At 40.2% G+C, this 26,306-nt stretch overlaps 1 protein-coding gene across 1 annotated transcript in view; it reads right to left on the bottom strand.

Moving 5' to 3' along the window:
- The window catches only part of LOC124113995 (carbohydrate sulfotransferase 15-like), a 36,824-nt gene extending 17,390 nt beyond the window's left edge, over positions 1 to 19,434 (bottom strand). The window contains exons 1-5 of the mRNA XM_046474507.2: positions 19,341 to 19,434; positions 6,462 to 6,786; positions 5,564 to 5,837; positions 3,125 to 3,229; positions 2,825 to 2,981 (exon numbers count right to left, since the gene is read on the bottom strand). Of these exons, the coding sequence (XP_046330463.2) occupies positions 2,825 to 2,981; positions 3,125 to 3,229; positions 5,564 to 5,837; positions 6,462 to 6,773 (848 nt within the window). The 5' untranslated portion in view covers positions 6,774 to 6,786; positions 19,341 to 19,434. The remainder of the gene's footprint in view (positions 1 to 2,824; positions 2,982 to 3,124; positions 3,230 to 5,563; positions 5,838 to 6,461; positions 6,787 to 19,340) is intronic.
- Between the last annotated feature and the right edge of the window lie 6,872 nt (positions 19,435 to 26,306).

Below are 26,306 nucleotides of genomic sequence, written 5' to 3'. Positions count from 1 at the left end.
TCTCTGTACATCTCCCTTCAGATATGTCATTGTACATCTCCCTTCAGATATGTCTCTGTACATCTCCCTTCAGATATGTCATTGTACATCTCCCTTCAGATATGTCTCTGTACATCTCCCTTCAGATATGTCGCTATACATCTCCCTTCAGATATGTTGCTAAACATCTCCCTTCAGATATGTTGCTAAACATCTCCCTTCAGATATGTCTCTGTACATCTCCCTTCAGATATGTCTCTGTACATCTCCCTTCAGATATGTCATTGTACATCTCCCTTCAGATATGTCGTTAAACATCTCCCTTCAGATTTGTCTCTGTACATCTCCCTTCAGATATGTCTCTGTACATCTCCCTTCAGATATGTCTCTGTACATCTCCCTTCAGATATGTCTCTGTACATCTCCTTCAGATATGTCGTTAAACATCTCCCTTCAGATATGTCTCTGTACATCTCGCTTCAGATATGTCTCTGTACATCTCCCTTCAGATATGTCTCTGTACATCTCCCTTCAGATATGTCTCTGTACATCTCCCTTCAGATATGTCTCTGTACATCCCCCTTCAGATATGTCTCTGTACATCTTCCTTCAGATATGTCTCTGTACATCTCCCTTCAGATATGTCTCTGTACATCTCCCTTCAGATATGTCTCTGTACATCTCCCTTCAGATATGTCATTGTACATCTCCCTTCAGATATGTCTCTGTACATCTCCCTTCAGATATGTCTCTGTACATCCCCCTTCAGATATGTCTCTGTACATCTCCCTTCAGATATGTCTCTGTACATCTCCCTTCAGATATGTCTCTGTACATCTCCCTTCAGATATGTCATTGTACATCTCGCTTCAGATATGTCTCTGTACATCTCCCTTCAGATATGTCTCTGTACATCTCCCTTCAGATATGTCGCTAAACATCTCCCTTCAGATATGTCTCTGTACATCTCCCTTCAGATATGTCATTGTACATCTCCCTTCAGATATGTCGTTAAACATCTCCCTTCAGATTTGTCTCTGTACATCTCCCTTCAGATATGTCACTGTACATCTCCCTTCAGATATGTCATTGTACATCTCGCTTCAGATATGTCTCTGTACATCTCCCTTCAGATATATCTCTGTACATCTCCCTTCAGATATGTCGCTAAACATCTCCCTTCAGATATGTCTCTGTACATCTCCCTTCAGATATGTCATTGTACATCTCCCTTCAGATATGTCGTTAAACACCTCCCTTCAGATATGTCACTGTACATCTCCCTTCAGATATGTCATTGTACACCTCCCTTCAGATATGTCTCTGTACATCTCCCTTCAGATATGTCTCTGTACATCTCCCTTCAGATATGTCTCTGTACATCTCCCTTCAGATATGTCTCTGTACATCTTCCTTCAGATATGTCTCTGTACATCTCCCTTCAGATATGTCTCTGTACATCTCCCTTCAGATATGTCTCTGTACATCTCCCTTCAGATATGTCTCTGTACATCTCCCTTCAGAATTGTCTCTGTGCATCTCCCTTCAGATATGTCTCTATACATCTCCCTTCATTCATGTCACCATACACCGACCTTCAGATATGTTATTGCTATTTTAATATCAACAAAGATCCGCCAGACCAATCACAATGTTATGTTGTTATTATTATGGTATATCAATATGTTATATCGCTCCCCGCTGCCGTTGTTTTCAGAAAATAATATAAAAATCATCGAGCGTGGAATCCTTTACGGTTCCGGATTTTTTCCTTCAAATTTGATGTCACGCACCGACGGCAATCACGACAAAAATATGAAACAAATAGGAGTGAGGACTGCTAGTCAGTTGGCCACCAGCGGAAATGAGGCTTAGTTTAGATTTTCGTTCCCACATTTTCCTGTATAGCTTAAACCTTTTCTATTGCATAAAGGAGGTATCTGTACACAATTTTCATTGGGTAGTAAGCTTGCAAGTTTGTGCAGGAATTTTCAGGGGGTCAAAATTGCATAAATTGAAGGGAAAATGCATAATTTGACAAAATTGGCTGTAACATTTTTATGAAGTCATTAAACTATCCAAATCATGTGTGTCAGGCGGTACTTCCTTCCGGTTTCAGAAATGATAGATAAAATTGCAGGTATTTTGATTATTGTTCTTAAACTGCATGATTTTGCTGTTGAATGGTTTACCTAGAATGTATATCAGTTCAGATTTTGCGTATCATCCAATATTTTTCATTATTCGTAATGTTTGTTGACTGTTCAACCAACCAAATCGCGAAACGTGTCACTAATGTCTGTAGGCTTGTCAAAATGTCCGAAAGTTCATCGAAATCATTTGCAAACTCTATAAAAATTACATTTTTTGTACGAAGATTTATACATCCGTGTCAATAATTCTAGAAAAATAAGTCAGATGAGACAAAATCATTGTAATAGTATTACAGGATCACTATGCATGTGGAGTTGTTAGTTTACCGCCGTTGTCATGATCGCACATGTTCCATATAATCGATGATGTTACGATTCTGATTGTATTTACAATGTATTTATAATTAATTACATCGAAATTTGCTACTTTTCATCAGCTCATTAAAAATCATGGTGGAGTGTGAAAAATGATAAAATTATGAAGAACATATCGGACTGCATGCCTAGAGCATTAATCTAACATGCATACTTTTGTCTTCAATGTGTTGCTATTTATGTCCAAACAACACGACAGTATATAGCCATGCCGTGTTTGTATCATTAGAAGCATATTTTGGCCTTTCTCGGGCCTGAGCAATTTGCAAGGGACCAATGAGAAACGCACATGACATACTGTGAGCTCCATCACGCACCTGGTCGTTGGGTTCCTGAGGATTATGATGAGTCTAGCTCGAGGGTTCAGATGGTGAATGATGTCAGCATTTGTCACACATGGTTCCTTGCATCCCTCGTTGCCAGGCATCATATCCCAAAAGTCGTTCGTAGATAGATAGGAGGGTGTTCCATCTCCTGTGAACAGTACATCGAAACCATGGTGCAATAAACTGCAAATACTAATATATCCTACACATAGACATAATTATTTTGATGATCTACCTGCAAAGAAAATGTGAATAACACAAATAAATAAAATATATACATAAGGGCATTACCTATGACATACGGACTAACTTCACCTTGCCTGTATTTACTCTGGATAAAAGATGAAGTCAGCTGCAGATAATCGAGGTACGTCTCTATCGAGGAACAGAAAGGAACTGAAAGAAAAGAAATTTGAAAGAAAACACTGATAGAAAACACACGACTATGTCTGATACTATGTGAGATTAATATTTGAATGATATCCTGTAATTGGTAATACAACGTGAGGTTACATGTTTCAAGGATTCGTAGAAAACGATGCTATTATGTGATATTATGTTTTTGAAACTTGTCTGGTATTGGATGCTACTATGTGATATCAACTGTTTGAAGGATGTCTGCTAATGGCTGATATGTGGTATGAACTGTTTGTAGAAAGTATGGTAACGGATGCTACTATGTGATCTGAAATGTTTAAAGGGTGTCTGGTAACTGATGCTACTATGTGATATAAAATATTTTAAGGACGTCCGGTAACCGATGCTACTATATGATATGAAATGTTTGAAGGGTGTGTGGTAACGGATGCTTCTACATGATATCAAGTATTCAAAGGATGTCCAGTAACTGATGCTACTATGTGATATAAAAAGGTTTGAACAAAGTATAGTAACTGATGCTACTGTGTGATATCAAGTGTTAAAAGGATGTCCGGTAACGGATGCTACTATGAGATATGAAATGTTTAAACGATGTCTCGTAACGGATGCTACTGTGTGATATGAAATGTTTGCAGGGTGTCCGGTAACTGATGCTACTGTGTGATATGAAATGTATGAAGGATGTCTTGCAATGGATGCTACCATGTTTGTTTGTTTGTTTGTTATTGTTTAACACCGCACACAGCAATATTCCAGCTTTATGACGGCGGTCTGTAAAATAATCGAGTCTGGGCCAGACAATCCAGCGATTTACATCATGAGCATCGATCCACGCAATTAGGATCGATGACATGTAGCAACCAAGTCAGCGAGCCTGACCACCCGATCCCGTTAGTCGCCTTTTACGACAAGCATAGTCGCCTTTTACGGCAAGTTTGGGATGCTGAAGACCTATTCTACCCCGGAATCTTCACGGGTCTGCTACCTTGTGATATAAAAGGTTTGAAGGATGTACGGTCACTGATGTTACTATGCGATATGAAGCGTTTTAAGGATGTCTGGTAACTGATGCTACTATGTGATATGAAATGTTTGAAGAAAGGGTGGTAACGGATGCTACTATGTGCAAATAATCATTTTATTGGTATCGGTTGAGGCTCAACGCAGCATAAATTTGATACTCAAACAATATTCATTACAGTTAATATGAATGTAAGTAGTATTTAAAAGTGTATTATCACTCAACAACACTGTCGTTAAGTTCAGCCTGTGTCATTCATTTATTTTACCATGTTAATGAGTTGCGCATGCTAAACACGAAATATAAGCCAGCATAAAGTGAATTCAGCACATATACACATTCCATCTGATGGCATTCTGGCTAGATTTTCAACAATTCATGAACCCTACTCTTCGAATATTGTAAAAGCGGTGTACGACGTACTCGCACGCACGCACGCACGCACGCACGCACGCACGCACGCACGCACTCACTCACGCACTCGCGCACTCGCTCACTCACTCACGTCCTCTTACATTAGTGGCCGAAAACATGAGTAAAATAAAATTGGGCTTTGTGTTCTACGCCATGGTGAACTGTCATTTTCAATCCCCACAAGACACGATCAGTTGGAAATAAGGGAAAGAGAAAAAAACATTTGATGTGTGACTTCAAACTATCTTTGTCTTTCGCAACAAGTGGGTTATTCTGTACACAACTGGGGAACTGATTAATGTGTGTAGCCATATAAAATGCATATCATCATTTTTCTTCCAAAGTCCAGTTACTAGTATCAGTTTACACGATCAGATTGTTTTGTCTAAATGTACACTGGCCAATTGTTAGTGTTTGCCTTACTAAACTCATGACCAGAGTTGAAACCTTTTTTGAACGTTTTCTAAAAGATTTAATCCATATTCCATAAACTTTACTGAAATAAGAACAATGGATTATCAATGCGACCTTAAGTGGCCGCCCCTGACATCTTATTGAAAGGTATCTCTGTTCGAGGCGCAAAGAAACAAGTATGTGTGACAGGGCGTAGAATGACAGTGAACATTGGTGCCACTTATTTATAATTACTAGACCCAACACTTACCCGACGCAGATTAAATCTACAAAAGAACGCTAAAGTTTGCAAATATGAGGATTGTTTTTCATTTTTGTGTGCATTTATCAAAGCACAGCTTTTATGTGACTCTAATCCTTTGATAAATGCACTCCTCGCTTGCCCTTCTCATGAGAAAATGTGAATAGTATTGGCATTATATACATGAGTAAAATTACCGGCTTGCTGATCAGAAAGCTCTAAAAAAACTCTGATTCACCGTGGACAGATATAAACGTACATAGTCTGTGTCGATTGATCCACTTAGTCTCTTTTATAGCATGAGGGGTAACGTCAGGGTGTTTCTGTATTCTGAAAAACAGCGTCGAGGTGCCACATTTGTTCACTCCTGCCAGGAAGAAGTAAGGGAGGCAGCGAAGGATCTTCCCCCTTTCGGGGCTGCTCCACGTAAGGGCTTTCTTCAATGGGGCCTCAGCATCAGGACAATTATTTTCAGGAACGTGCTCTACCCACCGGCACGGGCTTGTAAATTCTGCGTCAGGTTCATAGATCCGCTTGAAAAACAATGAAGATCAACAAATGATTAAAACATTTAGACATTTGGACTGAAACGATCCACGACGTATGATATATGTATGATGTGCACATGTAAGCATTCGTAATGTAAGTTGCTACTACCACAAGCTAATATGCCGGGGATATGAAAAGATTCTTCACCATATTCACCAATGGTGAACAGATGGCTAATACCCCTTCAGTAAATTTACCTCCAGACTAATATTGTCTCAAATAGTTTGCAAAGAATAAAATAGGTGAGCCTAAAGTGACGATTATTATTATTAATATTGTTATTATTATTATTTACAGATTAAAATAAAAAATGCAGCAAAGATGGTTTGGGTGATCCTGGCACAGTCAGGCTGGTTAGGCTCATCATCAGTTCATGGCCCTTACCCCCTCTACACATATTATTATATGTAGTAGTAGTAGTAGTAGTAGTAGTAGTAGTAGTAGTAGTAGTAGTAGTAGCAGTCAGGCTGGTTAGGCTCATCATCAGTTCAGGGCCCTTGCCCCGTCTACACATATTATTATATGTAGTAGTAGTAGTAGTAGTAGTAGTAGTAGTAGTAGTATATGTAGTAGTAGTATATAGTAGTAGTAGTAGTAGTTGTTCTCACCACTTTCATGATATCCAGTTCCTGTCGGTGAGTTGTGTTGTGAGGGACATTTTTCAGATACCGCTCAGCTTCCGCATACATTCTAACTCGGGTAAGATATAAACGACTGGGGAACTGATTTTGAGGCCTATGTACCGGCGCTGGAGTCTGGGCTGTCGTCATCAGTAAACCCGACCTATTTCTTGGTGCGTGTTTGTCTTCCCACTTGGTCGGCTGGGTGGGTTTAACCACGACAAGCACTGTAAAGACCCCCAGAGCAACCAAAACAGACCAGATCAATCCCACCTTCAGCTGACGTCGGATTTGTCGCATCGTTGTGGTCAATCTGTGGAATGAATAATTTGACATGTCTTTTTTCACACAAACACTGTTTTATACATTCATTTTAAACGTTCATGTTTGAACAATTCTGATTGATTTCTACATTTGTAAACGAGATCCCTTTTGAGAGCCTCGGACTTAAAAGAAAAACGGGACGTCACTCTATAAATTACAAGCTGTATCTCTTTCCCACTTTTATTTTGAATAAATTTCATACTATGAAATGAGGACCAGGGGAAGGGGTGACATGTCATCCACAGATGACTCTAGCTGTTTTCAGATGCAGAAGACTTAAATATTCTAAAGCTTTATGTTGATGTTTGTAACCATATTGGGATTGTTTTTATGGAATTATGAAAGTTAATGTGTTTATTTGTTAAAAAATGGAAAAATGTGTATGGCACGAGAAATACACCAGAAGACGTATACAGGATCAGAGAGAAACTTTGTGAGATGCAGTTTTGCTGTTCTGTATTGCAGCAATGTTACACAATATTTCGTATGACATTCATTGTTGCAGGTACAGAAATGCTGTTGAAATTTGATACTTGATATTATTTGATTACTGCTTCCATACTAAGCATTTTGAATATTTGAAGATCAATACTGACATTCGGACAGTGAGATAGCCCGGTGGTTAAATCATTCGCCCGAAGGCTCAGGTTCAATTCCCCACAAGGACACAATATGTGGGCCCATTCTGGTGTCCCCCATTGTATATGGAGAATACTACACTCATGCCATTTTTACGAAACTTGTGGACTTTCTGTATAGAAAGTTCACGAGTTTCGTAATAATGGTACCTAACGAGAATGAGTGTGGTATTTTATTTTTTACCCATGTCAAAATATGTATTTAACTGAAAAAACATAAAAAAAACCTTTCTTTTCGTTGACAGATGAAACTGAAAACGGTTGCAAATCTGGTTGCGCATGAAAATTGATACATGCTCAAATATAGGTATTGTTGACATTTCTATGCACACGCATTTACAACATGTTCCTGCTGTTGTGTGTGCAAGCATGACAGCATCCACGCTCAAGATCTTTTTAAAGAATATATTCAACTTATGGTAATTCAAGCGCATTGTTCTCAGTGCGCACGACACTTATAAGAAAATCTAACAAGTCAATTGGCGCCGCGCTTTGAATATCGGACAAACAGTCGGTCACTCGCACCTGGCTGTGCAATCAACATGTTGCGGTTTCTATCAGCTGAATTTTTATTCTGTCCATACCATTTTGGAAGAGAGAAATCAGGGTGCTCGCCAAAGACATTGTTAACTTACGACCCGATACTGAAGACGTAAAATCAGCCATATGGGGAAGGCTCATGCCACTGATCGGCACATGTGCCTGTAAAAAGTGTCAGTGAGCTGACCCACATCACTGTATTATTGTGTATATCCCCTTTCAGCAGCAGCTGTGTTGTGGCGAGACTGTCCATTGTCTGATAGAACCGGGGGTCAGGAGACATAGACTTACACAGGCCTTTCCCAAAGCATTGACAACATTTTTTTAATAGTTATTATTGGACTTATTCAAATATGTTATACTTGTTCGCATGTTACATTATTTGTCTCGCTAGTATATATCACGCTGTCCGTTCGTATAATAATTTTGATTCGAAAGTAAACAATACCATAAGAGGAGTTAGGCCAAGAAGGCGTTTACTGTGGGGGGTAATAGTTAAATTGAACTCTTTTCAAAATCTTCTCCAAACAGGCAAGAACTCCTGAAATATCACCACCTCTCACAACCTATATTTAAGCAGATGTGTGTACACTTTTCTGTTTCAGCATAAATATTCCAATGTTTTTCTATTGAATTTTCTTATACGTTGCTTTTCATTTCTCCACTCTGGTCATCCCATAAATACGACACTTACGCGTTACCTCTTATCTGGTCTAGCTTTCAGTCACCGGCGCCCTACAGGGGTAGCCTGTTCTGGAATATTATGTATGTTTGCAACAGTGTTCACACAATCCAAACTAAACGACAATAGCATACTGACATGTACAGATAACCACAAAACGTTACCAAATCTGTTTTATATGTTTTATAATTCCCCAAGCTGCTAACGGCCAGCCTCCCATCCACACGTTTCATCCACAACAAGATGTGGTCTATGCTTTCCTTCCTGAAAAATCACAGACAACATACCACCGTTTCTTCAGGTGTGTGAAACAACGTGCTTCTGACATCGGTGCTGATCTCAATCCATCAGGTCTGTTTACTGACTTCGAAGCCGCAACCCAGAATGCCCTAAGATTAACTTTTCCAAATGTTACTTTGAAACACAAACTGTCCATATCATATGACAACCCAGAAATAATCCAGCTTGTTCGACGTGCCATAGCTCTGCCCTTGGTACCAGTAGATCTCATCAGCGACGTGTTGTTCCGGATCCTTGAAGAAGCCCCTGAAGACGGAAATGCAGAGAGGTTCGCTGACGATATCACCAGCTATTGGGTAGAAGGGTCACACGGTCGGTTAATGTGTCGGTTAATGTTTTGTTTTCAATTTTAGTGAATTACTATTAGAGCTTTAGCACTTCCGTTTGGTAGCAGACGACATAAGTCTCTCCAATAAACAACAGAGACCTGCCACCACACACGCTCGCCAGCCGACGCAGTGCCTTCAACCGCTTGACCACACCCCCTCCAACCCAAGCCCAAGCTTTCCATATTATTACAATTTCTTATTATTTCCCACTCCCACCCAGCCGAACCCAACTCCATAGCCTTTTTAGATTAGGTCTGTAAACTTATATATTTTTGGGGGTTGCACTTATTACTTATTCCTTACACTTTTTCCCCCAACAGTATAAGTGAAACCCCGTGTGCGACATACGCTTAAGTGTAGTTTATTACACGCGGAAAGCGCATGTTAATCTCCAGTGTGATGATGATGATGATGAATCTATTTGGGATGTTCTGAAATTGTTTTATGCTGTGGATAGACAAAGAGCGTGATAAAGACAGGATTGTGGTAGGGCATGGGGTTGAGATATTTAAGTACAGTTTAGAAGTGAGCCTGATAGCAGAGTTTGTGCTAGTAGAAAGAGGGTGATAGTTTTCTTTAATAAAGTGTCCTGAGCTGTTTTGAAACGTCAGGGGGTGAGTATCCTGGGTTTGGGTGGAGTTGTCTATCAGGGTAGGATTGGTAGGGGTTGCCCTCTTTTTTTACCCTAGGTAATAATAGGAGAGGTTGGAGTAAACACATTTGCAATAATACTGTCCGGTATCATTAGTACTATTTTCCATCTCAACCATCTCTATATTGTAAGAATCCCTGTATAAAGTAAGAAGAAACTGAATGAAGCAGTGGTACAATCTATCCATATATGCAAAATTGTATATTTTTGGATATACCAAATATACAAAATTGTGGACATGTTGGAATTTTCCCTTGTGTAAGATACTGATCAGTTTCGATCGGTGGGTCAAAAGTACTACATCCAACCGTTTGGCCACCATCTTGGATTTAAGATTCAGTTCGTCAGGTTGCCATGGAAACAACACTTGACAACGAAGTGAGTTGATTTTCACGGCACAATTAGATACAGACCATGGAAAGATGTCTGCAAAGTTTCAGCTTTGTACGTTAAGCGCTGCACGAGAGAATGACAAACCAAAGTTTTGGTGGACAGACATGCGGACTGACGGCGGACATATTTTTCGTCAAATCTCACCTATGCATATCATACAACAGGTCGGGGTAAAAATATATAACAATTGCTTCCATCATACAGGCAACGACGGTCGCGTCTGAGCTCGCCCCCAAAAGTACATTTTCGTTTAACAGGCTACCTAAATGACCTTGACCCCGTGACCTTGGTGACCTTGAATTTTTGAAAATGTTTTTAGTCCTGATAACCGATCCAGGGGTCAAAACAGCCACAATCGCAAAAATAACGATTTCTTATTTGGACTCCCTGCCTGAAAGGCAAGAGCCCTATTATAATCGTTCGATGAAAATTAGTAGTGTTATTATTGATTATTCAGCTGTTTGTTTTTACCAGAGCTAGCAAAATAGCTGAAAAACAAGTATTTTTGAAGATATATTTCGCCCTTTTGCTCCGTAACCGCTTGTCCGATTACTATCAAACCTTGCATGTATCTGCTGCTTCATTTGCTTGACATGTTGCCTGTTTATGTTGGCAGTATAGGTATGCCATACTGGATATTATTAACTGTAGACAGTCATCAATACGATGCTCTAGAAGATGCTGTGATGTACTAAATGTCTTCTGTACGCAATATATTACTTCACGTCTTGCTTGCACAAGATGTAGACATTTAGCAACAATAATGGTTCAATTAATTACGAGTTAAACTGTGTAAATTAGTATATTGAATTCAAAGACATATCTTACGTCAATGAAATCTGTACTGCTACATGATCTTGATATTCGAGAAGCAGGATTTTCTAAGACACTTGATATTGAAAAGACAGCGTGTATATTGTGTAACCGCCATAAAGAAGGTGAATATCTCGTATTATTAATATGTCCTGAAATTATTAGTCTCAGATAAGAATATATGCCTAAATACGTTGTCAGTGGACCATCGGGAGAAACGTTTAATGTTCTGCTCCAAACTGTGGATGTGCTGTTGAAATATGCTATTTGACTCCAGAGAATAACGTGTGACGATTAATCCCCGACACAGATTCACACACTTTGCATAAGATGAAGAAGGGTCTGTTTGTTGCCTGGAGCCGAACAGCAGTATTCCTGCCATACGACTGCGGCCTGTAAACTAACCAGACAATCAAGAGAGTGAGTATGGTTTTACGCCGTTTTAGCAATATTCCAGCAATATCCATCTAAGCGATAGCGGATTTTACTGATTTGTTGAAACTTGAAACGATATGTGAATTGTGAATACGTCTGTGTTATGCCCTTCACGTCATGCTTAAAATATAAATTAGAAATTGAAGATACTTGAATTTATCAAGGATGAACTGTAGGTTTATTAAGATTGAAAACCTCTTGCATTGTTCGTCATGAAAATATGCTTTGGGCTTGTGGCTATTTTGAAAATAAGCCATGCTAATGACATAGTTATATGAAGTGATTACCCTAGAGACTATTGTGCATATATTAAATTGTGATCTTTGGCATCGGGCCTGCAAACAACTCGAAATTATATTTCACTATTGGCACCGATTCTACCGGAATCGTAGACTCACTTAACTACATTGGCCTAAAGTCGGGAAGGCAATAAAATCCAACACAGTATCAACGAAGAAACGGTAGACTCACTTCATCAAGTTCTGGTAGCTATCCAAAATCAACGTTTCGAGGACTGTGAAACGTATATAACGTCAGAGATTGCAAGGCTCCAACAACTCAATAAACTTATATAAATAGCAGATTCTTCCGAGGAGGGATGGGAGACGGTCCAGAACTATACTTCCAATGCGTTACGCCAAGCGCCGTATCCAAGTAGGTCATCCAGGCGATCAGCAACCTTTACCCGGCCCGTGCAAGGTGCTTTTCTTCCTGCTTCTTCTGTGCAACATATTCAAACAATCACAAACCAGCTATTTCGTGCAAAAGGTCAGAAGACAGGAGCATGCTTTACGTTCGGTGACTTCAGTCACTTCAGAAGAGACTGTCCCAAAAACAACAACGTGTCAGCCCTGAGAATGTCCAGTTTTGCAGCCGGAGGCTCATCCCAAGGGAATCAATTGTTCGCAAGACCTGTCAGTTGAGTATTTCAGTCATGATGGCGTTGTTGACGATTTGCATTTTTCTAAAAATCTTACAGATAACAATTATGAGTATGAGCAAGGTACTGCGTTTCAAGTGCAGTTTGCAATTCTGGATAAATATTGGTTTTTCACATTTTGTTGCAGATTTGATAGTTAATGGGTATAGGATCCAATTTATATTTCAACCACATTCTATGTATGTAAGAAATAACCAATCAGCTTTCAAACACAAAGACTTTGTCACACAGGCTATTTATGTGCAAGAGAAGAAAAGTCTGATATACTCCTCCTGCTATCGTCAGTCCACTGTCCGTGTCAGTCCCGTCTTCCGGGAAGAAGAGATAAATTCTAGATCTTCACAGAATTAACAGTTATGTGTACAAACAGAGAGTGAAATATGAGGATTGGAAGATAGGTTTGAATTACATCAGAGATAATGACTGGCTTATCAAATTTGATGTCCATTCTGCTTATCACCACATTGCTATTTTCCCCCTCATACTGATTATCTCAGATGTTCATGGGCTGATCAAACAGGAATCGTTCACTATTTTCAAACTCCTTGTGCTTCCCTTTGGTTTAACATCAGCTCCATATGTGTTCACCAAAGTTACAAGACAGTTGGCTAAGAAATGAAAGTATGAGGGATAGAGAATAGTAACTTTCTTAGATGATGGTATTCTTTCAGGTTCTTCACGGGACAAGGCACACGCGTCGGGTGCTGGTGTTTAGCAGGATCTACTCGAATCAGGTTTCGTTCCTAAAGTAGAAAAGTCCCTCTGGTTGCCGTCTCAGTCAATTGAGTGGTTAGGTTTCAGGATTGATACAACATCTATGATCATGAGTGTTCCTGACAGAAAAAGGGATAAGGTATTGAACTGCATTACAGTGTTACTACAATCTAAACATAGATATGTCCAAGTGAAATACATAGCTTCTGTCGCTGGTCAGAAAATATCTATGAAAATTTTGATAGGTCCAATCTCTCAGCTGATGACAAGATCTCTGAGTATTGATGTTGTTGCATCCCCGTCATGGCATGACTACATTGTGTTGTCAGATTCAAGTATCAAACAGTTGCAGTTTTGGTCATGTAGCTTACTGAAGTATTGTTCCAGATATCTAGTTCAGACAACATTTTTAAGGAAACTAGTATATTCAGATGCCAGTGATAGTGGTTACGTTGGCTACTGTGTGGAATTGGATAATGTCCCTTCCCATGGGCAGTGGTCAAGGGACGAGGCAATGCTTAGCTCGACGTGGAGGGAGCTGAAAGCTGTGCATATGGTGTTGCAGAGTTTTGTGTCTAGTCTATCACACCAGAGTATCAAGTGGTTCACAGACAATCAAAATGTTGCAACAATTATTGAGAAAGGGAGTATGAAGATCCACTTACAGTCACGTGATTTAGAAATATTTGACTTATATGTGAAGAATGGTATTGATCTACATTTACAGTGAACACCTCGCTATGAGAACCAGAAAGCAGATTACCTTAGTCGTATGGACGACTATGATGACTGGGGTATTGCTAAAAACATTTTTCAAAATGTGAATGCCAAGTGGGCCCTCATGATGTTAATCGGTTTGCAACCTATTATAACACCCACTTAGAGGTATTCAATTCACGTTATAGCAACCCTGGGTGTTCTGCTGTGGACGGCGTTACTGTGAACTGGAAAGGAACAAGTAGCTGGATTGTGCCCCCTATTTGTCTGATTACACAAATAATCAAGCATCTAACACAATGTGTTGTAACGGGAACACTTGTCGTCCCCGAGTGTCATTCTGGCTTTTATTTAATTCAAATTCAATGTTTAGTCCACAAGTTAAAATTTGTGTATGTCTGCCTACTTCCAGAGAGTCTCACATAGCTAGTAGGAGTCCAGGAGGAATGTTTGGCGAAACAGATTTGCAATTTAACATGCTTGCTCTTCTTGTAGATTATCGCTGATTGATGTTTTCAATGTTACAGGTGTGTTCCAGTGTACATATAAAAATGAGCTTGATCATCTTCTTGTTCCTATTCGTCAGCTGACTAACGGTCTGCCTGACCTGTTGTCAGAGTCGAGAGCCGAGTCCACTGTCAAGAAATATACATACGGTTTTGCTGCTTGGCAAAGGTGGGCAAAAATGAATAATATGTTGGATGTATTACCTATTTCGCACCTGCATTGTGCTATTTATCTTTTATCTATTGTCCACCAGAGTGATACAGTGGCAACTGTCATTACAGCCTTCTATAGCTTAAGGCATGCACATTGTAGTGTGGGGCTTGAGAGTCCTACTGAAAATGGTCTTGTGAATAAAATGTGTTGGCAGCAGCTAAACGTAAATTGGCTAAGTCTGTTGTTAAGAAGGAGCCAGTTACTGTTGAGAGGTTGTACGATTCAAGAATTGTAAATGCATCTTTGTCTTATTTGAGAATACTAGCGATGTGCTTGTTGGATTATGCTAGATTCTAAAGATCGTCTGAACTGATTAATATTTCTCGTCCGGATATAATATTTTATGAATCTCACATGACAGTTTTTATTGAAAATTCTAAAACAGATGTATATAGAGACGGAGCCTGGCTTGTTATCAGTAGAACGCAATCAAAATTGTGTCCAGTTGAATGTTTGGAACGATATCTAACACTTGCATGTATTCCGGCTGATTCTGATCATTATGTTTTCAGAAACCTCAGCAAATGTGCGTCTAGTTATGTGTTAAGAAAAGGCAACAATCCTATGTCTTATACAAGCCTGAGGGAACTTTTCTTAGATGCTTTGTCTCCCTTTGTAACGAACATTAAAAGTTATGGTCTGCACAGTCTACGTAGTGGTGGTGCTACAGCAGCAGCGAACAGCGGCATACCAGACCGTATGTTTAAAAGACATGGAAGATGGAAAAGTGAGAATGCTAAGGACGGATTTATTAAGGATAGTATTAATAATAGAATGGAAGTTTCCCTTTTTCTTGGTCTTTGACTTTCTCTGTAGCTCTCGGCCATGCAGCGCATAGCTTGTCCCACTACTAAGTGTGCTGTTGTAATGTAGCGTAACTGTTGGGCACAGGAGAAATATTATTTCTTTCGTTTGAAGGATGAATTAGAAGGAAATTACTTTCTCCTGGCGATGTGTCGCGTTGATGTAAGTGAGTATTCCGCCCGGCTAGGTGGCGTTAAAATGGGATACTTAAGGGGTGTGGAGATTTGAATTGTTCATTCTCGCTCTAAGTGCAAGCACGACCATTAGATTATTTCTATTTCTTTATGTGAAACGTATTGCATTTGCAATGTTTTAATCTGTTGTCTGTATGTTTCAGATTTGTGACAGTGGAGACAGATTCAGATTTGTTATATTTCCGGGCGTATTGTTGTGGCCAGGCTGCGGAGCCATTAAAATACAATGTAAGCTGCTGTATGCGCAGTAAAACGACGATGTGATGTTCCTCTGGGCTGAACAGCCATTATAATACTAATGTAAGCTGCTGTATGTGCAGTTATACGATGATGTGATGTTCCTCTGGGCTGAACAGCCATTATAATACTGTCAAAGCGACTGATTTACGACTACCATTGTCTGAAGTACATTTGATTGCAAAGGCTAATTACCCTGTAGCAATGACATGTATATGTCTCCGTAACTTAAATGTCATTATTTATAAGACACTAATCCCCGTTGTTAATCCTCACCAACATTTCATTGTATTTTGACTGTCAGTCAGCCTGGACTACCATATCACTTCCCTTTAACTACTGCTTTTTATAGTATGGCATTTATTGCCCTAATTGATCATCCCATGAACTGTGTTGGTTAATCACGCCCACATGTCCAATGTCCAAAGCAACGTCGTTGTCTCTTTGTCTGTCCATTGTTGTTCATTACTATATATGTTCTACCATTACACAGTTACTCCAATTACATTACCTCCAAAACAAAAATACCAAAAACCGACCTAAATTAATAAATCAAATACTTAAAAGCTCCAACGACCTAACTAAGGCAGGCAAACAAATAACCTTCTTGTGGATACCCGCCCACGTAGGAATATACGGTAATGAAAACGCCGATAAAGCAGCTAAACTATCCCTCAAAATCCCAGAAATAAGCTTAAACTTACCCATCTCAAAATCAGAAATTAAAAGTGTAAACAAGCAAAAAATCACAAGAAAATGGCATAACCTATATCTAAACTCAAATAGCCAAATGAAAAAAAGTGCTCAGCAAACCACTAACCAAACCAAAGTTCTCCATCCATCCAAAAAAATCGACAGAGTAATCACTAAACTCCAAAGAGGACACACCAACCTAAATAACCACCTAGAAAAAAATAAAAAACACACTACAGGTAACTGCCCACACTGCAAACAACCAGAAACCCCAGAACACGCACTCATCCACTGCACACACTACCTAACACATCGAACCGCATTACAAACCACCCTCAATCTAAACAAGGCTCTAACTCAAGAAGTAATACTAAACCCACAAAATAAACTAGAAAACTTCAAGGCCTTAGGCGTATTCTTAATAAAAACGGAACTAATAAAACGCATCTAAAAACACAATAACCTACCAAATCAAAATCACATAAACAAACAAACATCCACCATACCCAGCTCCCTAAGTTCTCCTCCCCAATCCCATCGGCATCTATTCCAAATCTCAAAATTCCCAAATTCTATATAAGCAACCCCTAAAACCCCCCTCTTGGGTTGCACAGACCACTTTCGCCCCTTTCGGAAACACATTAAATGGCCTGGCCGGGCCCGTGTGCGAAATACGCATCAGTCGGAAAGCGCACGTTAAATCTCCAAAGTAAGTAAGTAAGTAAGCAGTTACTACGGTGTTAGTCAGGCTTGGTATTCCGAGTGCTGGTATAGGGACAACCTCGAGCAGGATGTGCCGCTCGTAGGAAACGCCCTGAGGTGAGCTGGAGCTCCGCTCACCTCTTGTACGCCTGAGCTGGAAGGTCCGCTCATCGCTGTGTTTGTGTTGTCAGAGCAGGTATTCCGCTCATTGTGCAATTGTTGTTTATTGTTTACATGTTGTGCATAAAGCGTTCCGGGACAGTGATGTCGACGTCGATTTTGTCCTTTATTCCCCCAAGAGCTAATTCCCCGTCACGCTCCGCTCAGGGCGTTTCCTACGAGCGGCACATCCTGCTCGAGGTCGTCCCTATGCCAGCACTCGGAATACCAAGCCTGACTAACACCGTAGTAACTGTGTAATGGTAGCACATATATAGTAATGAACAACAATGGACAGACAAAGAGACAACGACGTTGCTTTGGACATTGGACATGTGGGCGTGATGTTCAGTTCATGGGATGATCAATTAGGGCAATAAATGCCATACCATAAAAAGCAGTAGTTAAAGGGAAGTGATATGGTAGTCCAGGCTGACTGACAGTCAAAATACAATGAAATGTTGGTGAGGATTAACAACGGGGATTAGTGTCTTATACATAATGACATTTAAGTTACGGAGACATATACATGTCATTGCTACAGGGTAATTAGCCTTTGCAATCAAATGTACTTCAGACAATGGTAGTCGTAAATCAGTCGCTATGACAATACTAATGTAAACTGCTGTACGCGCAGTCGTAGATGTGGTGTTGCTCTGGGCTGAAGAGCCATTATATTACAAATGTAAACTGCAGTACTTGCAGTCGTAGATGTGGTGTTGCTCTGGGCTGAAGGACCATTATATTACAAATGTAAACTGCTGTACGTGTAGTCGTAGATGTGGTGTTGCTCTGGGCTGAAGGACCATTATATAACAAATGTAAACTGCTGTACGTGCAGTCGTAGATGTGGTGTTGCTCTGGGCTGAAGGACCATTATATTACAAATGTAAACTGCTGTATGTGCAGTCGTAGATGTGGTGTTGCTCTGGGCTGAAGAGCCATTATATTACAAATGTAAACTGCAGTACTTGCAGTCGTAGATGTGGTGTTGCTCTGGGCTGAAGGACCATTATATTACAAATGTAAACTGCTGTACGTGTAGTCGTAGATGTGGTGTTGCTCTGGGCTGAAGGACCATTATATAACAAATGTAAACTGCTGTACGTGCAGTCGTAGATGTGGTGTTGCTCTGGGCTGAAGGACCATTATATTACAAATGTAAGCTGCTGTACGCGCAGTCGTACGGTGTGAGGTTGCTCTGGGCTGAAGAGCCGTTATATTACAAATGTAAGCTGCTGTTGTGCTTTCATACGATGATGTTCTGGGCTGAAGAACCGTTATGATACAGGGAGTAAATATGCCCTTATACAGTATATGCAGTGTTTGTGTATATTATTGTCAGTACGAAATTGCTTACTGTGGGTTCATAGGCTAGGAACCATTATAATAATAATACACTATGACGTGATTAAGTGATACAGAAGTATTATATACTTGTTACAGTATATCTGTGTCGGTGGCAATGTGTTTTTTGAGTACGTGTGGGCTTCCGAGCCAGTATTACAATATTTCAATGTATATATGTAGCTTAATGAATATACCAGGTTCAAGTGTTCATTTACATCTGCAGTAGGTTACATGCATACTGTAAACCCTCCGGTAGTTGCTGTTTGCAGTCGTTGAGGGAACACGGTTCCAGAGTATTTTCTCAAAAGGAGTTGTTTACCTCCGGTTTTACGTGTCAGGCAACAGCAAGTTAATTTGTGATCAAATAATGTACGTTTCATTGTATGTAAGATCTGAGGTATGGAACATCAAATGTATGTATGTTTACGCAATTGCGGGAATAAATCTCGGTCGTGCAACGCACAGCGTGTCCCACTATTAAGTGTGTTGTTGTAATGTAGTGTAACTATTGGAGAAGAATTAAGAACCTACCTCGAGAAACACTTCTATGGGACAGCTTGTGAATTCTAATATGGCTTTGTCTGCTGCAGAAGGAGTTGACTAGGTGCCTTCCTACCTTAGCTCGTAGGCAGGTGGTGATATCTATCGATTTGTCGTAGGTTGCGATTGGACGACTCTGGAGATAGGTCATTGGTGTCGAATGGAAACGAATAACACAATACGTGAAGTTTGCTTGTGAAATATAAATGCTCTCGCAGAAATTAACATTAGCACATCAGTGTGTTGTGATTATTATTCACTTTATGGTTTTCAAGATAATAGCAATTATTTATGCAAGATGACATTTAATTACCATCAGGTCTTACTGTATACTCATAGGTACTCATAGTCTATCTGTCCTATTCAACAGGTAATCATTGGTTACATGTTCTGGACTTTACAGATGGTATTAAATAGCCGGAAGATTGAATAAATAGTCTTCAAGTCTACAATGTGTAACACTATCAGTGTTTGCCAAATACGACTGATGTAACACTATCAGTGTTTGCCAAATACGACTGACCCCGTGGATATGTGGACCAGTGAGTGGTGGTTTCATGTCACCTTAAGGGGAACAATTTTAAGTGCTTCGTCATGGACACCACTTGATGGTCAATTTATTCTCAAGTTGACCACACCAAATTTTAGTACCTGTCCAAAACAAAATGCTTCGTATTCCATCATTACTATATAGACCGGGCGACTTCCAAATACCGGCAGACTTGGTCTCAGCACCCTAAGGTACAGGCGGGTACCTTAGAGGGGGGAAGGAAGGACGGCACACTTCCTTTGACTTGTACATATGCCATTGTGATTAAAACTACGTAATCCTCAAACCGCCTTCTTGTGTTGTGTTACAAGAAGGGGCGGGGTTAATTAAACTGGTGCCGTGACCCGGATCACCTTGAGGAGCGAAGGAGAGGGACCCCAGGAAACGACTAGGATCGAGGGATGTGGTCCCGGGACTCGCAAAAAGGTGATTCTTTGGGTTTTTGCAAGTACTCACGTGAGCAAAATGGCAGAATATGCACAATTCTTACAAGGGTTAGCGGGAGAAATAACGGGGCAGTTATCAGCAGTAACTTCAACATCAGGGGCAGTTAGTGATGTTATCCATAGGTATCTACAAGACCATGATCAAGCAACAAGGCAGATTGTAACCTTGGCAATAGTCGTAGGTGCTCAAGGCATCGCTAATCTATTCCGTTCATTTGAAGGGGATCCAGCCATGTGTTAAGCGTTGGCAAAGACTGCGTAATGTTTGGTCTAGATAAAGTAAAACTAGTTGTGGAAGAGATCAAACGCGTACAGAGGTTTGCTTAAGTTTATACCGGATTATTAGGGAAGTTATTGGCAGCATATAAGAAACTGAAAGTCGATTTTGTTAAATAGGCTAAACAAATTATAGGGATGAGGGAAACCTTAAAACGGGAGAACAAGGTTCATATCAAGAACAGAATAGGGAAACTGTGAACACAACAGGAAATTCATTAATGCTAAGACATACACGTGGCCCAGGTCCGGTCAAAAGTATGCTAATATAGTTAGGGATTGTAAAAACATAAAGGATCCAGTTATGAGGATCAGTTCTTGATCGCGGGTTGCGTCAAGGGTGTACTGACATGATAACGGTGATGATCAGTATTTGGTCGCAGGTAGCGACAAGAGCATACTGATATGATTAAAGAGATTGCCTTAACAGTCAAAACTTATGGGACGAACTATGGGGCACACAGGGGAACACATAACAGAGGTTTAAACACCGAACACTCCTTCTCATGATGACACTGATTGGAAGCAGGAGGAGGGGACAACATTCCGTATAAGTTAAGCTGGGAGCCCGAGCAGTGGTAGCTGGTACAGTTAAGATAGGAAAGCAAGTCATCCGAAACTTACAGAAAGCACGACAAACAAGTACAGTCCCATGGTTCAGTTGTAGAAAGTGAAGTTGCGGATAGCGACAGGTTCAGTTGTGGAAAGTGAAGTTGCGGATAGCGACAAGGACAAGAAGACATGTGGATAGAATCCACTGAACTAAAACGAACTAGGGACTCTACTGAAAACGCACATTCCAACAAAAGATCCAGAAAAGGAATTATGGAATTATTATCGAACATTAACATGCTCGACCTTAGTTTATGAGGAAAAGATTTTGATAATAATATCACTTCCACTATTAGATTATAATGGGCAATACGAAATTTATAAAATTCATAATTTACCACTACCTCTCCTCTCAGATGAAACGCATGAATTTACTAAAGTAGCTGGCATGGTTGCCACATATTAGAATCACGCATGTTAGCTGTTGATGTTAGGCGAACTAAATACATGATATTAAAAGATGAAGAATACCGGGCGTGCAGTGAACCACTCACAAATTATCGTCAGACACGCAGCCCGACTTATCCCATAAATCTTGGTCAGATGTGCATGATCGCGCTCTTCATGAAAGATTTAGATAAAGGCAAGAGCTTGTGTAAACGTGAAGTTACCATGCACATGATACTGTCTAGGGCAGATAATATTGATGAAGGCCAATGGGTCATTGCGACCGCTGAACAACTAGACTTTACTATAGTATGTAAAAATGTATATCCGCAGGTAATAACTATTTACCCACCAATAGGTATGTTACGATTAAACGTCTCTTGTACAGCTTCAGACAATCATTTGACATTACTACCATTTTATCGTAATGAAAGCAGTTTTGAATTAAATGGGGTCTGGGCTCAGCTACCTCATATGCCAAACGTTTCCGATATGCTGTTATGGAAACCCTTTAAGGAAAAATTCAGAAATGTGACGATATCGAAGGTTCCAAACCACCTCCAGAATATAGATACGGTATCCATGAGTCATTTAATTGATGAATTACATAGTGTAAATACTGAAATTAGTTGGGAAAAGAAAATTAACTAGAAATGGTGGTTAGTTGGGGGTATCATGTTACTAGTCATGATATTATTGATAATGGTTTTAAGATAAAGAAAATTTTGGCTATCCAAAATGCTCACTTGGGGAAAGCGCACCCGGGAAACACCCGAATTCGAGTTGGTGGGATCTGATGTGATCCAGGTCGCGAGTACCGACTCCAGGAGCGGCTTAGCTTCTGCACCACTGATGACGGGGGATCAGACTTCGGCGCCGACAACGACGTTATCAATACGACGCCTGTACCCTGGCCTGGATGCCCACTACTAAACAGTACAGTGGTGCGGTATATTGCTGCGTGAACTAAGATGAACAGGCTGGTGACGAAGTGGAACTAAGTTGAAAAGAAGAACACAACGCAGAACTGACGATCAGAGATGACCATGATGGTGTGTCTGTAGCCGGTCGAGGGCCAAGATTGTGACGAAGTGACATTTTAAAAGCGATTAAGTCCGGTCACGGACAGCATGATCGTTGTAAAATATTTACACACCTTTTTTTGTATATGTATATATGGAACTGTGTATATTTTTAAGATCGACCTATGAGGCCTGGAAATATCAACAATATTTCCAAGTAGAAAGGGGCGGATGTAGCACTATCAGTGTTTGCCAAATACGACTGAAGTAACACTATCAGTGTTTGCCAAATACGACTGACCCCGTGGAGACCCCGTGGATATGTCAAGTACATATCAAGTGGACCAGTGAGTGGTGGTTTCATGTCACCTTAAGTGCCTCGTCATGGACACCACTTGATGGTCAGTTTAATCTCAAGTTGACCACACCAAATTTTAGTACCTGTCCAAAACAAAATGCTTCGTATTCCATCATTACTATATATACCGGGCGACTTCCAAATACCGGTAGACTTGGTCTCAGCACTCTAAGGTACCGGCGAGTACCTTAGAGGGAGGAAGGAAGGACGGCACACTTCCTTTGACTTGTACATATGCCATTGTGATTAAAACTACGTAATCCTCAAACCGCCTTCTTGTGTTGTGTTACAAATGTTAGATATTTTTTACCATAAATGCAAGTTTAAATTGCAAGTGTCTGTGTGAGTGTGTGTGTGTGCGAGTGAGTGAGTGAGTGAATGAGTGTGTGTGTGTGTGTGTGTGTGTGTGTGTGTGTTTGTGTGTGTGTGTGTGTGTGTGTGTGTATGTGTGTGTGTGTGTGTACATAATAGTCTACTAAATCAACAGCATCGGTTATCAAAATAGGTTTTCAGAATAGTTGTTATGTATTATAACATTTGTAATTCTGACACATTAACAATGTTCAAGCTGGTCTTACTGTATACATTTACTTGACGTTATCAATGTTCAGGATGACATTTAACTAATTACCACCAGCTCCTACTGTATACTTGGTATAGTATATCTAATCCATCGCCCATTGCCAACTGGTGATCCGGTTACTTTACGGAGTCTGAGACTCAGTATATAGTCAATAATGTTTCATGAAGTGTACCATAAATATTAATTTAAATTGGTATTGGTATTGGTATTGACAGGTCGATGTGTATGCATACTATTCTACTTCATCAACACTAACAATTGTTAAACAATAATATTAATTTATTTTCAGAATGCAGTTATTGTTGTAACATTTGTTGATACATAGCTGGTATAATAGCGGAGAGGGGAGATGTGGGGGTCTGCAATCTCATATGAATCGTACCTTAAATATGGATATAAATGGAGGATAGCACTCCCAGGTGGTGGTGTGTACAATATAGTCAACTTGATTAATAGCAGCGGTTGTCAAACAATAGTATCAGTTCATGCTTTTCAAAATACTAGCAATAAATCGTCATAATATTTGTAACTATAATAAATTACTGGTGGTACATTAAACATAATAACACTAGGTCTTGCTATACACTTAGGATGAATAAGAGAGTGTCGTCTTTGTAAAGCAAAACTAAACATTGAAACATTAATATAAGATCATTATTTGTACATTCTAATTTTAATCCCATCACACCAGCGTTTCAAAACTTAAATTTCGATATCGTTTAAGAACAAGGACTAAAGCAATCGCCCTGGCGTACCCCATTGTGACTGGAAGAAGAACTAGACACAAACTTATTCTGCGAAACACAAGATTTGATATTGTTGTACATGTGTTGAATTAGAGTTTAGATCCTACATAGTCCACTTCTCCATACACTATCGAATGCCTCCGAAGAATCGATATATACACAATCATCATCATCATCATAATAATAATCATCATCATCATCATCAACCATCCATCAACCATTCATCATGTCAAACACCGTAAAAAGGCTTACCACAACATCTGACTGTGGTTATGGGCCTGCATGCCTTCGGATCTGAAGTGTGTCTGTGTTATGTAAATGGGTCTAATTATTACTGTTACCCAAGCGTATGATACAACACCTGATGGAAGTGCATGGTTTAACAGGTTTACATATACATAACCCATACTTTCCAAAGAATCTACAAGACATTTTTTAATTGCTAAATCTGTTCCTACAGATTAATGATTGTTGATTACTCCTTACTTCTCTTTATCCCGTGTACATGGCCATCACCAGGGTACTCTGGTGACTTCTTGTTTTATCTGGGCACCGTCCTGTGTGCATGGCCATCACCGGGGTACTCTGGTGACTTCTTGTTTTATCTGAGAGCGGAAGGTCCGGGGTTCGATCCCCGACCGCGTCATACCAAAAGACGTTAAAAGATGGTACTTGTTGTAACCCTGTCTGGCGCTCGGCATTAAGGGGCTAAAACAAGGACTGGTCGGCTCGGAGTCAGTATACTGTGTCTGAGTGGGGTATTCATGTTAAACTGCGGCATGGTATCTCAGTGAGCTAGCACTATAAATCGGCATCAGTCCGGACTAGTACAAGCAGCCACACAAACACACACACGTACATGCACGTCGCTATATAAGTGCAATAATCTTGGAAGCAACGTTAAACCCCATTTCACCTCACCTCTTGTTTTATCTGGGCACCGTCCTGTGTACATGAGCCTCCGTGGTCTAGTGGTAGAGCGTCCGCCCGGAGAGCGGAAGGTCCGGGGTTCGATCCCCGACCGCGTCATACCAAAAGACGTTAAAAGATGGTACTTGTTGTTACCCTGTCTGGCGCTCGGCATTAAGGGGCTAAAACAAGGACTGGTCGGCTCGGAGTCAGTATACTGTGTCTGAGTGGGGTATTCATGTTAAACTGCGGCATGGTATCTCAGTGGGCTAGCACTATAAATCGGCATCAGTCCGGACTAGTACAAGCAGCCACACACACACACACACACACACACACACGTGCATGCACGTCGCTATATAAGTGCAATAATCTTGGACGCGACGTTAAACCCAATTTCACCTCACCTCACCTGTGTACATGACCATCACCAGGGTACTCTGGTGACTTCTTGTTTTATCTGGGCACCGTCCTGTGTACATGACCATCACCAGGGTACTCTGGTGACTTCTTGTTTTATCTGGGCACCGTCCTGTGTACATCACCGGGGTCCTCTGTTGACTTCTTTGTTCTTAGTTCATACATACTGTATGTTACATGAAAAAAGTGTCGTTGACAGATGAATCAATATTGACGTGTATAATTCGAAAATCAGGATACCATCAGCTAAAAGAGTGCATGCATGTATTGGGGATAGCTGTACAACGTGATACATGCAGCCATCTATATGCATATCATGCTGATATCCGGCCTTGAATGTTGTAACCTTGAGTCGTATGACGCTCTTTGGAATTTTGGTAGAAAAAGAATGATGGATTGTATCTCAGTTGCGAAATGTACACACCAAAGGCTGGATCTGTCGGAATATTGCTCGACATGAAGGAAAAGTTGACTATTGGAAAGTTGGAGACATCCCTATTATCATACAGTCTTGTGGAGAGTGTTTTGTCACTCTGAATCTTTTTGCATAGATCTAAATATGAAACAGATGAGGCGGTCTCACTGGTCATCTTTTTTTCTAGTTCAGGTGGGTAAATCAGTGGAAGGGAATTGGCTACTTGATTATTG

This window comes from Haliotis rufescens, unplaced genomic scaffold (assembly GCF_023055435.1).
Source record: "Haliotis rufescens isolate VD_foot unplaced genomic scaffold, xgHalRufe1.0.p SCAF_62, whole genome shotgun sequence".
In the NCBI taxonomy this organism is placed as follows: Eukaryota; Metazoa; Mollusca; class Gastropoda; order Lepetellida; family Haliotidae; genus Haliotis; species Haliotis rufescens.
Note: the sequence above shows the minus strand (reverse complement) of the source record. Positions and strands in the feature narration are given on the sequence as shown.